Source organism: Bos javanicus, chromosome 6 (assembly GCF_032452875.1).
Source record: "Bos javanicus breed banteng chromosome 6, ARS-OSU_banteng_1.0, whole genome shotgun sequence".
Classification (NCBI taxonomy): Eukaryota; Metazoa; Chordata; class Mammalia; order Artiodactyla; family Bovidae; genus Bos; species Bos javanicus.
Genome location: NC_083873.1, coordinates 12,816,996 through 12,832,044, shown reverse-complemented (window position 1 = coordinate 12,832,044; position 15,049 = coordinate 12,816,996). Strand labels below are relative to the sequence as shown.

At 40.2% G+C, this 15,049-nt stretch overlaps 1 protein-coding gene across 17 annotated transcripts in view; it reads left to right on the top strand.

The window, feature by feature from the left end:
• The window catches only part of ANK2 (ankyrin 2), a 581,957-nt gene that overhangs the window by 359,465 nt on the left and 207,443 nt on the right, over positions 1–15,049 (top strand). For all 17 annotated transcript variants that reach the window (XM_061419353.1, XM_061419352.1, XM_061419351.1 and 14 more), the window contains one exon: positions 6,373–6,474. In XM_061419353.1, the coding sequence (XP_061275337.1) occupies positions 6,373–6,474 (102 nt within the window). The remainder of the gene's footprint in view (positions 1–6,372; positions 6,475–15,049) is intronic.

Below are 15,049 nucleotides of genomic sequence, written 5' to 3'. Positions count from 1 at the left end.
CCCATTTATTTTAAAAGGAATAACTGTATCCTAAGAAAATAAGCAAATTCCCTAAGTTTCACAAGGAACATGTGCTTTCTTATGGTTAATCAGTTGGAAAATATTAGTGGAGGGTACAGGATAAGCCACAGAGTGAGGGGAGGTACCAAGTGTCACTTGCTAGGTTAGTTGAGGCTGGTGGCTAATTCATGCTAGAGGATGTGAGTGTCTCAAATATTAATAATATATTCCTCTCTTTGAAGTATGAAAATAGTTTGTAACCTCTAGAGTTATTTTTATTAGACTAATAATTAATTTTTTATGAAAAACATTTTTGGGGGGCCTCACCATGTGGCTTGCAGGATTTTAGCACTCTGAGCAGGGATTAAACATGGGCCCTTGGCCTGTGAGAGCTTGAGTCCTAACCACTGGACTGCCACAGAATTCCTTATAGTGGTAATTTAAATGTAAAAATCAAACTACATAAAACTCCTTAAACTCTTAGACCATTACTAAAATGAAAGTTTTACAAGCTAAGCATGAACAGAAGTACAAAACTAGTATTATTCAAAAAAAAAAAAAAATAGCACCAATGTAATAGAATGGACAGGACTGTGTAAAACTAAGTCACAGATGTTGGTTTAATAGTAAAAAGATTTAACCTTGTATTTCTATAATGTATTTCTGAATTTGCCCTAAATAAAAATAATACAGAGCATACATTTTTAGAAGCATGTTATACAAAAATTATTAATACATTTAAACTTTTGTTTCCTACTATAGAATAAAAACATAAAGCTATCAGAGAACTTTGCCAATGCCAATATTGAAAGTGAAAGTGAAGTCGCTCAGTCATATCCAACTCTTCGGAATTTCCAGGCAAAAGTACTGGAGTGGGTTGCCATTTCCTTCTCCAGAGTATCTTCCCAACCCCGGGATCCAACCTAGGTCTCCCACATTGCAGGCAGACACTTTACCATCTGAGCCACTTGGGAAGCCAATATTAAAGGCATGCTATTTGATAATCATTTAAAACTCTCTTTATTTACTTAGTGATGGAATTAGTATTGTGCTAAAAATATGTACCTAAGACAATAACACTGCAATTAGGAACCGAAAAACGTTTTACTCTGGATTTTCTGTTATACTTACTGCCAATAGTCAAGCCCCAAGTTGGACCACACAGAGATAGCATCTGAGCCTATTATTTGTAACTTTATTTTTTTATTAGTTTTTTTTTTTTTTTTTTTGCCATTCTGTGCAACATGTGGGATCTTTGTTTCCTGAGCAAGGATCAACCTGCTCCCTCCACAGAGGAAGTTTGGAGTCTTAGCCCCTGAACTGCCAAGGAAGTCCCTATTAATATGCTGGGTCTGTAGCTCAGTTAGTAAAGAATCTTCCTGTAATGCAGGAGACCCAGGTTCAATCCCTGGGTCAGGAAGATCCCCTGGAGAAGGAAATGGCAACCCACTCCAGTATTCTTCCTGGAAAATCCTATGGACAGAGGAGCCTAGAAGGCTATAGTACCTGGGGTCACAAGAGTCGGACACAACTTAGTGACTAAACCAATGCTGATGTGCTACTGAGTGCTGTGCTCAGGTTCTGTAGTGCATCCTGCCATGTGTGATGGCCAGATTCTCTGACGAGTCTGTTCTAAGGCAAAATATTTTGCGTATTGTGCATCTGTTTGTATACCATCTCTCCTTCACCTGTTATGCATTGAATTATAAACACAAAGTCACATTCTAAAGATAGATGGCTGTACTCAGTAAAAGGGTAGCCATCTAGATGACCTGGAACATGCTTATATTCTCCTTGTTAGGCTGTTATTGAACTGTAAGCATAGACGTTTTGCAAAATCTTGGAGCAAACTCAAGGACCCCTGTGAGTGAGCCCCTGGATCTTTCGGGGAAGCACTCCTTCAGGCCGTAATGTGGCTCTGTGAACGCACATTCCTCCTTGCCTTTCATGTCCGCTCTGCTGGATGCTGAGAAAGTATTGTTTTTCTAACATTTGGATCAAAAAACGTACAGAACTGTGTCGAGAATAATTGAAGAGGAAATTTTTCTTTCTCGGCTTGAGATGCCACACTCGGGTTGTAAAAGGGACAAGTTTTAATGACATCCATCTGTTGCAGATTAAAATAAATGGAGCTCAGCGTTTGAATGCCTTGTTCAGAGTCAGACTTTATATAGGCATAAGTACAATTGGTTTTAGGATTGAGAGTTCTAGGGACAGACAGCAACAAAGCATAAAAAGTTAGTCTGTATGTCAGACTTTGCTCTCAAAGGATTGTTGTTGCCTTCTTCTCTCTTTCTAGTGCTTTTTGTGCGTGAAATCTCCCGGGTCAAGCCAAGAGACAACAGTCTGTTTTGAAAGCATGCCTCTCCCACCACTAATGCCTAATTTTAATTTTTAAATTCTTACTTTTGTCATACTCAGAGGGAAATATAGCATGGTAAACATTGCTGCATCTCTCACCAGGAGTCCCGGAATCCTCTTTCATCTCTGTGTTGATTGAAGGTAACCAGACTAAAAGCTGTTTATCCTAAGCTCTTATGTCAAGAGCTTTAATCACAGATTGACCTCTTTGTAGTACAGGGTTTGCAAGTGTTTATCTGGAAGTAGAAAAATATATACTTCTGTACCAATCTATACTTTTAACCTTCAATAATGTCAGTATCTACATATACATTTTGAAGTTTCATTTTAAGTTTGTTCTTGAAACTCATGATCTGAAAGCATTTTATAATAACACACTTAGTTGCATTTGCAAAATGCATTTCCAATGCGTTTTCTTACTTTGGAAAAACTAAATCCCTTAATGGGGTTCTAGAAGAATACAGCTTATAGCAAAATTTACTGTGACTCAACTGCTGAAGAGATCCTTGCCAGGATAGCTCACGTGTTTCCTTTCTATTGGCTCTAGCCTGTCTAAAAACCTGGAAACTTTTTTTTTTTTTTTTTGGCTAGAATTCCAAGGACTGGACTTAAGTCTTTTACTTGTCTTTACTTTTTAGGAGTTTGATTCAGAAAAGAGAAAATTAGTTATTAAAACTTGTTATTGTGTAACAGCAAAAGCAATCCTCAATGTCATGCCCAGCCCCTACAGAAGGTTCTGAGAGGGTCTAATAGGTACCCCTCCATGACACCTGAAGTCCCTTCAGACCAACAATAGCACCCCCCTCAAGCTTCTGCAGGGTGTCTCTGGGTGTTTCTTCATTCCTGCAGGGTCAGCTGCACCCTCTGGCTCTACTTCTGTTCATGGCATTCTTTTTTTTTTTACAGGAATGATAGCGAACCCTGATCTTAGTTTGTGAGTTTGATCATGTTAGGCATGTAGAGAGAGACAATCAACTGGCTTTTTAATGTAGTGTGTACTTTACTGTCTCTTTCCTTATTCCGAAGTTAATGTGTTTCTAAGTAGTTTGTCTCAAGCCAACTCTTCATTTTTCTCTGTGCATAGATGGCTGATAAATTTGAGGCTAGAGCTGTCAGCCAAGAATTCTCTCTCTAGCTAAGGCACTCTATCAAGCAAGTGCCAGGATTTACAGAGCAAATAGGTAGACCAAGGGCATACTGAGGTTATCACAAACAAACTAAACCTATAGCTGAGGTTAGGTAGCTACAGTAACCTCTGCTTTGATACCTTGCACAGATGAGGCATTACAGCAGATAAGACTTGCTTTGACACTGAGAAACAGGAGTTAAACCTTGGATCTTCCACTGAAAAATTCTGTGACCTTGAAAATTTTCTAAACCTCTTTCCTCACCTATTAAATGAGCATGATAATAGTTGCTTTCTCCTAGTATTATTGTAATCACAATACAATGCATATGACTTCTTAGCTCTATGCCTGACCCACCGTAAACATTCATGTGCTCAGTCGCATCTGACTCTGTGGCCCCATGGACTGTAGCCCGCCAGACTCCTCTGTCCATGGAATTTTCCAGGCAAGAACACTGGAGGGGGATGCCACTTCTTACTCCAGGGGATCTTCCAGACCCAAGGATTGAACCTGTGTCCTGCGTCTCCTGCATTGGCAAGTTGATTCTTTACCACCAGTGCCACCTGGAAAGTGCTTGACATTCATAAGTATTACTTATAATTATGAAGCCTTGTGTACCGGATGGAAGTACTTTCTAGGCATCATCTTTAATATAGTATGTGATATTTGTGCATACTAAGTCACTTCAGTCATGTTGGACTCTTGTAGCCCGCCAGGCTCCTCTGTCCATGGGGATTCTCCAGGTGAGAATACTGGAGTGGGTTGCCATGCCCTCCTCCAGGGGATCTTCCCAACCCAGGGATCGAACCCGCATCTCGAGGCGAATTCTTTACCACTAGTACTACCTGGGAAGACCATGTAATATATAGCATGTGGATTCATTTTTAAAAACCTAGATATGGGAAATAATGTTGTCATACTTTCTGTGACCTAATGTTATTTAATGGTTGTTTTGTAATAACTAATGTTTCTTGTGGGATATTGATGGAGCATAATGCAAAGAATTATCATGTTTCACTTTTAAGTGCTGGGGCAAGAAACTTGAAGGAGGAAACTCTTCCTGGAATTTAGAATTTGCTGCAAATCACAAATACTTCCACAGAATAGGCATTTCAAAGTGAGTTCCCATTCAGTCCCTGCAGCATTGCAGATATGCTGGGGGCACCCTGCCATGAGCAGAGCTTTCAGGAAGGATGAAGTGTGAGGCATCACAGCAGAGCGGGGCGGGGGAAGGCAGCACTATGTTAGTCACACCGGGATGTGTTTCTGAAGGCTCCGCGCGTGCAGTCCAGATGTGCAGATTCCAGTCACACCTTTCGACTCCTCATAAATTATCTATCGAATTTGTAAATATATATGGCATTGTGGTATTTGGCTTAAATGTGAGGTGATTTTGTCTTAGGGTGTTCAGTCTTCCCCTGTGGAAATCATCCTAACAGTCTGCAAGTAATTCCATATTTGAGACTCCCAGAGGAAACACTTCCATTTCTGTATCTGTACTTCATCACCAGTCATAATAAATAGGTCCAAGAATATGCCAGGGGCCCTTGCAGAGTCCTTTCGAGAGAGAAGGAGGCAGGCAGTATAGCCTACTGGGGAGAATGGTGGATTAAGAGCCATCCCACCTGCATCTCCCTTTCTAGTAGGCCCCTTTTTATAGGGATCTCCTATTGTAGGTAGGTTGCTGTCTTCTCTTTGCACGTGTGTTCGTGCTAAGTTGCTTCAGTCGCATCTGACTCTTTGCAATCCTATGGAGCATAACCTGCCAGCCTCCTCTGTCCATGGGGATTCTCCAAACAAGAATACTGGGCTGGGATGCCATGCCCTCCTCCAGGGGGTCTTCCTGATCCAGGGATTGAACCCACATCTCTTATGTCTCCTGCATTGGCAGGTGGGTTCTTTACCACTAGTGCCACTTGGGAAGCCCATTTCCTCTTTAGTCAGATGTTATACCACAAGATCTATAAAGTGATGCCAGTATCTTGGAACCTAATGAAGTTATCATCATCCTTGTGTTAAGGTTTGAAAATCGGACTTTGTCAGCAAGTCAGAGAGGCAAGGTGCCTATGGCTATGTCTCTGAAATAGCCTCCTTTGGACATATTTCTTGGTGGGGGTGGGGGTTTTCAGCTGATTTTCCCAGGATCAGGTTTTGAGAGGAATGGACTCAGGATGAGGACTTAGAAGGCAGTTTCCACTCAGACTGATCATCTTTACCAAGAGATTTGAATCTGGTATTATGTCAGCTGGTTTAAATTTAATCTTGTTTTTCCAAAATCACTAGGATCACAAAATTTGCATTGGCCCAGTCTGCACCTGCCAGCTAGCACTATCTGCTTTCCTCAAAGCATCCTTGCAACTTTCTGTTTTTCCCGTATCATAAGGACAGATGACTGTCAGGCGACCCATAGTCAGTATTCTCCCTCAGATGCATCTGAAAACCAGTCAAGGAAGAAAGAGGAAACCCAGTACCTTTCATTTCTTTTCAGTTTTTGATTCCTTTTTGGCTTCGTACTAGGCTCAGTATAAAGTCCCTAGCTTCCTGAAGCAAAAATGAATGGGTAACAGTGGATTTGGGGGTAGTATAAATTCATCTTCACATGTCTTTATTTGGAATAAAGCAGTAAAATTATTTTAATGATTCTTTTACACTCTTTAATAGAGCAGAATGTATTCCCATTGACCTTAATGTCCTTAGCTCTCTAGAAATGTTGTGAGGTTGCTCACTTGTCCTGTTAATTATTATTAAGTGTTTTAAATTCAGGTTTGAATTATTTTGCAGCCAAAGCTTTTCTGATCTGCGGTGCAAACATTCTTGTTTCTTTGTTTTTGATATGTTCTCACTTGATCAGTAATTCACTGAAGCTCTTTTCTGTTTCTCACAGTCTGACAGCAATGCAAGCTTCCTCCGTGCCGCCAGAGCAGGCAACTTAGACAAAGTCGTGGAATATCTGAAGGGGGGCATAGACATCAATACCTGCAACCAGGTAAGCGCCCTGCAGCAGCCTCTGTATTATACGCTGAAGGCACACCTGTTACCTACAGGTACACTCAAAGAGCCCAGCAGGGTTTTTTGTCTTTTGTTAAATTTACTAAAATAGCACCAGTCCAGAATTATGAAAGTTTATTTTTGCCTCCTTACCAACTTTTGAAGCCTCAGACATTTGTATCTAGAGCTAATAATACCAGCAAAGTAGATAGATCAAAAATGATTGAACATCAGTTTTGCCTATGAAATGATCTGGGCTGCCCTTAGCTGAAATACTGCTCATTTATTATCAACTAATTATCCAGATGCTGGCTTCTATTCTTGTCTGCTGTAAGCCTTATATTCAGGGGGTAACTGATTATTACAACTTGGGATAGAGAAAAAAAAGGATAAAGTCAAAATTATGTACCCACTTACCCGTCCCTACCCTGCCATTACTTTTTAAGTATGGATTTGAGTGAGAAGAGTTTGAAACTGTTGGCTTAAATGAGGTGTTTGGATTATTTATTTATCACACCCATTTGCTAAGGACTTTAGATGTTATTATACATTTTGGATATTATTTGATCCCAGGGATGTTGAGATTTTTGTGTTTTCTATAAGATTTTAATACCATGAATAAAAGTGTCTTGTGAACTCCAGTATTCACTATAATGTGCTAAATGTTGTGATGTGTGTGTGTGTGTGTGTGTGTGTGTGTGTGTGTGCATGACAGAGCTAACTGGGAAATGAATAATCCTGGCTAATTATAAGCTGCTGCTGCTGCCGCTAAGTCGCTTCAGTCGTGTCCGACTCTGTGCGACCCCATACACGGCAGCCCACCAGGCTCCACCATCCCTGAGATTCTCCAGGCAAGAACACTGGAGTGGGTTGCCATTTCCTTCTCCAATGCATGAAAGTGAAAATTGAAAGTGAAGTCGCTCAATCATGTACGACTCTTAGCGACCCCATGGACTGCAGCCCACCAGGCTCCTCCATCCATGGGATTTTCCAGACGAGAATACTGGAGTGGGTTGCCATTGCCTTCTCCAAATTATAAGCTAGCAGGAGATAAATTTCATTGTCTAGTTCGAAATCATCTGTAGAATGTCATATATATCCTGATATATATACCTGATGTGTATTATACCCAGTTACGTTCAATTTATACTCCCCTGAAATTAGTAAATCTTTCAAATACAACTTCTCAAAAACTGAATCTGGTGTATCTTCATAGTCACACTTGCTCTCCTCCCAAATTCCTACCTGCTGATTATCTTTTTGTTGTTCAGTTGCTAAGTTATGTCTGACTCTTTGTGACCCCATGAATTGCAGAATGCTAGGCTTCTCTGTCCATCACTATCTCCCTAAGTTTGCTCAAACTCGTCCATTGAGTTGGTGATGCCATCTCATCCTCTGTTACCCTCTTCTCCTTCTGCCTTCAGTCTTTCCCAGCATCAGGGTCTTTTCAAGTGAGTTGCTCTTCCCATCAGGTGGCCAAAGTATTGGAGCTTCAGCTTCAGCATTAGTCCTTTCAATGAATATTCAGGGTTGATTTCCTTTAGGATTGACTGATTTGATCTCCTTGTTGTCCAAGAGACTCTCAAGAGTTTTCTCTAGCACTACATTTCAAAAGTATCAATTCTTTGGTATTCAGCCTTCTTTATGGTCCAACTCTCGCAAGCATACATGACTACTGACTATATGGACCTTTGTCGGCAAAGTGATATCTCTGCTTTTTAGTACACTAAGTTTGTCATAGCTATTCTTCCAAGGAGCATCTTTTAATTTCGTGCTGCAGTCACCGTCCACACTGATTTTGGAGCCCAAAAAAATAAATCTGACACTATTTCCACATTTTCCTCATCTATTTGCTATGAAGTGATTAGACTGGATGCCATGATCTTCGTTTTTTGAATGTTGAGTTTTAAGCCAGCTTTTTCACTCTCCTCTTTCACCTTCATCAAGAGGTTCTTTAGTTCCTCTTCACTTTCTGTCATTAAAGTGGTATCATCTGCATATCTGAGGTTGTTGATATTTCTCCCGGAAATCTTGATTCCAGCTTGTGCTTCCTCCAGCCCAGCATTTTGCATGATGTACTCTGCATATAAGAAGTTAAATAAGCAGGGTGATAATATACAGCCTTGACATACTCCTTTCCCAGTTTTGAACCAGTCTGTTGTTCCATGTTTGGTTCTAACTGTTGCTTCTTATCCTGCATACATGTTTCTCAGGAGGCAGGTCAGGTGGTCTGATATTCCCATTTCTTTAAAAATATTCCACAGTTTGTTGTGATCCACACAGTGAAAGGCTTTTTCACTTTTCATTGAAAAACATAGTCACTTTCCTTACTGATACTTAGTTCCCACAGGTTTCCACCCTTGTCTTCTCCCTTACTCCCGTCCAGCACTCCTTTCCTGGTTCATTTTCCACATCCGCAAATTTGCATTAACCCACAGTATGGTCACTCACCATAGTTGCCGTAAGATCCTGCTTAATTAGGTTCTGTCTTCATCTTGTCACTTTGGTCAATCTCTATGCTGTCTTGAGTCATCTTTCTAAAATAAAAATATTTTTATGGTACTCCTCCACCCTCAAACTTTTACGGCTTCCAATGCTTAGATCAGTGTGGTTGTTATATAAAAATTACCTGCAGACTTTTGCAAAGGGTGCAGGATTTTCCTTGCTCCTCCCAAGACTTTCCACCATAGGAAGTATTGTCACCAACGGCAATATTTCTTGTCCTTTAGGGAAGTATATCTCTTGGCATCAAAAATATTGAGTGCAGCTTGCTTTTAGGAATCAGTCTGCTATAACCCTGAGCATCCCTATGTATTCCTTTGGGTGTGACAAGAATGAAAGACACTGAATGCTATTTATCTGGGGAATTTCTCAGGGTAGTGTTTGCAGTGAGCAACCTTGAGGGATTAGGTAGCTCATTCCTTCAGAGAAAACGCAGGCTTCTTCATTCTTAGTTTAAAAGCTGTGAATCCCTGAAGGTTAGTTCTTCTTTTTTTTCATTTTCTGAATGTTGAGTTTTTGTTTTTTTTTTAAATTTTATTTTATTTTTAAACTTTACATAATTGTATTAGTTTTGCCAAATATCAAAATGAATCCATCACAGATATACATGTGCTCCCCATCCTGAACCCTCCTTCCTCCCTCCCCATACCATCCCTCTGGGTCGTCCCAGTGCACTAGCCCCAAGCATCCAGTATCGTGCATTGAACCTGGACTGGCATCTCGTTTCATACATGATATTTTACATGTTTCAATGCCATTCTCCCAAATCTTCCCACCCTCTCCCTCTCCCACAGAGTCCATAAGACTGTTCCATACATCAGCGTCACTTTTGCTGTCTTGTACACAGGGTTATTGTTATCATCTTTCTAAATTCCATATATATGCGTTAGTATACTGTATTGGTGTTTTTCCTTCTGGCTTACTTCACTCTGTATAATAGGCTCCAGTTTCAACCCACGGTATGCACAGGTACCCATGGTCCTCTGTGTCCCTTCCTTGGGATTGGGAGGGGACATAGGGAACTGGTGTAGGCAACATGTTGACAGGCAGCCGATTCTTTGCTATGAACTCTGAAGTCAATTGAGCTTCCCTCGTGTCTCAACAGTGAAGAATCCACCTGTAATGCAGGAGCCTCAGGAGATGCAGGTTCAATTCCTGGGTCGGGAAGACCCCCTGCAGTAGGACATGGCAACCTACTCCAGGATTCTTGCCTGGGAAATCCTATGGATAGAGGAGCCTGGCAGGCTACAGGCCATAGGGTCGCAAAGAGTTGGGCATGAGTGATGTGACTTAGCGCGCATGCATGAAGTCCATTGTCTCTCATCTAGGAGACTCGTGTCTTCTTCTAGCATCAGGAAGCAGTAGCAGTTTATCAGTGTAGCTTATAGGTAAGATAAAACAGCAGACCTTACATAGTTCTTGGCACTGACATATGGAATCAAGCCAAACGCCTTTATCCTAGTATATAAGATCTTCACATTTTATGACTCCATTTCTTATCTATCTTATATTTCGTTATGAATTCATTTAATATGTTTCTAGTATTTTTTTGCACAAATAATTTGGGGTTTTCATATATTAAAAGAGCAAGAACATCCAAATTCCTATTGTTGTTGCTGTTCAGTCTCCAAGTCACGTCCGACTCTGTGACCCCATGGGCTACAGCATGCAAGGCTCTGCTGTCCTTTACTGTCTCCTGGAGTTTGCTCAATTTCTTGTGCATTGGGTCGGTGATGCTATTTACCAATCTCAGCTTCTGCTGCCCCCTTCTCCTTTTTCCTCAATCTTTCCCAGCATCAGGGTCTTTTCCAATGAGTCAGCTCTTCATATCAGGTGACCAAAGTATTGTAGCTTCAGCTTCAGCATCAGTCCTTCCAATGAATACTCAAGGTTGATTTCCCTTAGGATTGACTGGTTTGATCTCCTTGTAGCTTAAGAGATTCTCAAGAGTCTTCTCCAGCACCACAATTCAAAAGCATCAATTCTCTGGCACTCAGCCTTCTTTATGGCCCAGCTCTCATATCCAAACATGACTATTGAAAAAATACAGCTTTGACTATATGAAATTCCTGTATAGATGTATGAACTTCCTCCAAATTCCTGTATAGACATAGGAACTTCTTCCAAAACTGCCTGTGAGAATGAATATAAATTGTTTGAATATTTTAACATGCTATTTTAGAATTTTTTCAAGTACATGAAATACGTTCTCCCAATTTTAATACCAATTCATTAACATTCTATATGCTAGTAAAAAGGCATGAAACTGTTTGAAGTATTAGTTCATTTAGATAAAATCATCATAAGTGATGCCGGAAGAGGAACCCAAGGAAAACGACATTAACCTCAGTCAAACCAAGTCCACTTTACCCTAAAATATAAGAAATATCTTAATCATATAAAAGATCTTAGGTCTTTGTTTTTTTTAAAAGAAAAACTCTCAGCAGTAAATGCTCACTTCTTATCTGCTTTATAGAGTTGTGAACCTAACTTCTTGAGTTACCTAGAAAAGTTTTTAGTAGCTTAATATTTTTCTTGTGGCCCAGTGTGCACTAACACATGACTATAAAAGGGAAGAGCATTTGTTTTTGTGAGAAGGCAACAATGTCATGAAATCACACAGAATTTAGATCCCAGACGCTCAAGTTTAAGTTCTATCTCCACTTTCATCAAGTCATTTCAAGTTAGAAAGTGACATTTTTCTAATCTCTAGGACAAGAAAATAATAATACATTCAATTTTACACACTGAGCAGCAATGTGAATTAAATATGAAATATGAAAGGACTTTCTAAGGTGTACATATTCTAACTGCAATTACTGTGTATTATCCACCGAGAACCAGTAAAATTGAAGTTGACCTTCTTGCAAAGTATGAGGTTGATTCTCCTCAGTCACCAGAATTTACCAGGTAATAAAGTAATGCAGAGTTCCAAAGAGTAGCAAGGAGAGATAAGAAAGCCTTCCTCAGCAATCAATGCAAAGAAATAGAGGAAGACAACAGAATGGGAAAGACTAGAGGTCTCTTCAAGAAAATCAGAGATACCAAGGGAACATTTCATGCAAAGATGGGCTTGATAAAGGACAGAAATGGTATGGACCTAACAGAAGCAGAAGATATTAAGAAGAGGTAGCAAAAATACACAGAAGAACTGTACAAAAAATATCTTCATGACCCAGATAATCATGATGGTGTGATCACTCACCTAGAGCCAGACATCCTGGAATGTGAAGTCAAGTGGGCCTTAGAAAGCATCACTACGAACAAAGCTAGTGGAGGTGATGGAATTCCAGTTGAGCTATTCCAAATCCTGAAAGACAATGCTGTGAAAGTGCTGCACTCAATATGCCAGCAAATTTGGAAAACTCAGCAGTGGCCACAGGACTGGAAAAGGTCAGTTTTCATTCCAATCCCAAAGAAAGGCAATGCCAAAGAATGCTCAAACTACTGCACAATTGCCCTCATCTCACATGCTAGTAAAGTAATGCCCAAAATTCAAGCCGGCTTCAGCAGTATGTGAACCGTGAACTTCCAGATGTTCAAGCTGGTTTTAGAAAAGGCAGAGGAACCAGAGATCAAATTGCCAACATCCACTGGATCATTGAAAAAGCAAGAGAGTTCCAGAAAAACATCTACTTCTGCTTTATTGACTATACCAAAGCCTTTGACAATGTGGATCACCATAAACTGTGGAAAATTCTGAAAGAGATGGGAATACCAGACCACCTGACCTGCCTCTTGAGAAATCTATGTGCAGGTCAGGAAGCAACAGTTAGAACTGGACATGGAACAACAGACTGGTTCCAAAGAGAAAAAGGAGTATGTCAAGGCTGTATATTGTCACCCTGCTTATTTAACTTGTATGCAGAGCACATCATGAGAAATGCTGGGCTGGAAGAAGCACAAGTCGGAATCAGGATTGCCAGGAGAAATATCAATAACCTCAGATATGCAGATGACACCACCCTTATGGCAGAAGTGAAGAGGAACTAAAAAGCCTCTTGATGAAGATGAAAGAGGAGAGTGGAAAAGTTGGCTTAAAGCTCAACATTCAGAAAACGAAGATCATGGCATCTGGTCCCATCACTTCATGGGAAATAGATGGGGAAACAGTGTCAGGCTTTATTTTTTGGGCTCCAAATTCACTGCAGATGGTGACTGCAGCCATGAAATTAAAAGATGCTTACTCCTTGGAAGGAAAGTTATGACCAACCTAGATAGCATATTCAAAAGCAGAGACATTACTTTGCAAACAAAGGTTCATCTAGTCAAGGCCATGGTTTTTCCAGTGGTATTGTATGGATGTAAGAGTTCGACTGTGAAGAAAGCTGAGCACCAAAGAATTGATGCTTTTGAACTGTGGTGTTGAAGAAGACTGTTGAGAGTCCCTTGGACTGCAAGGAGATCCAACCAGTCCATTCTGAAGGAGATCAGCCCTGGGATTTCTTTGGAAGGAATGATGCTAAAGCTGAAACTCCAGTACTTTGGCCACCTCATGCAAAGAATTGCCTCATTGGAAAAGACCTTGATACTGGGAGGGATTGGGGGCAGGAGGAGAAGGGGACGACAGAGGATGAGATGGCTGGATGGCATCACTGACTCTATGGACATGAGTTTGAGTGAACTCCGGGAGTTGGTGATGGACAGGGAGGCCTGGTGGGCTGCAATTCATGGGGTCGCAAAGAGTCGGACACGATTGAGCGACTGAACTGAACTGAAAGTAAATATTGTTGTCTGGTGTTGGCTCTTTTTTATTACCATTCAGGAATGTACATCAAGTAGAGATTAGGCAAATGAAGTGAAAAATGCTAACTAATTAGTTACTACATATCAGGCTTTGTGTTGGTGGCCTGATACTTCATCAATCGGCAGAGACAAATGTAAGGGAGACACTCCCCTGAGTTTACAAATACAGGAAGAGTCCATAAGTGGTTAAGTGATGTCCCCAGGGTCACAGAGGTCTGTTCTCTTTCAGCTTTTAATCTTCCTGAGATGTTTGAATCTGCCCTTCCAAATTTGCCATGGTGCTGCCCTTTATTTTAAAGCTCAAATCTTTTTTAATCTAATGTTGCTGGTATAAATGGGACCTTATTCATCCACAGATTAGCATAATATGCAGTTAAAGGAACTTTTAAGTCAAAGAGCACCACCACCAGGATTACTACTAAAACTCAAATAAAATATAGAACAGAAATAATTCCCAAACATCCAGGAGAGCAAAAGAGGCAACTTGTTAGCCAAAGTATTGCTATTTCTAAATATAGAAAATCTCAAAGCTAACATTGCATATCTTGCTCATAAGCCTGAGCTTCTGGGGAGCATTATGACATGTAACATAGAAACTAGGACTTTCTGTACCCTGTTGTATTTCTCAATGAAAGGCAATCTGGGCTGCACCAGCTTTCCAAAAATACCATGTGTGTTGGCATGCTAGATTCCTTAAACTAAAATATGGATGAAATTCCTTTTCTTTATAAAATTGGTCTCATAACTACCATGAAAATTTTGAAATTTAATTGAAAAATGCCATTTGGCTTCTACTTTCATTTGAAGGACATGAGGAAAATGCAAAATTTGGCATAAGATAGATTTCTTTAAAAAAAAAAGAACTGAATTTTCATTTTTCTCTTTTCAAAGAAGTCACAATTTTGTTAACTTTCATTTTTCTTAAAAGATGAAGCTGGTAATGTATTTATTTTTTATCTCTTGTACATTCAGAAAAAGAGAGTAAATCTTGGCTTTGGCTCCCTATTTTTGAAACTCATGTGTACTTATTTTATATTTACTTAGTAATTGTTCATAAGATAATATTGCAAACAAAGTTAACATCTAGATATTAAAAATAGCCTCTATGACCTTTTCATAAGATTTTATAGCCACTTTGTGGCTCAGACCGTAAAGAATCCGCCTGTAATGCAGGAGACCTGTGTTTGATCCCTGGGTTGGGAAGACTCCCTGGAGGCGGGCATGGCAATCCAGTCCAGTATTCTTGGCTGGAGAATCCCCATGGACAGAGGTGTCTGGCGGCTACAGTCTATGAGGTCACAAAGAGTCGAACATGACTGAGCAAC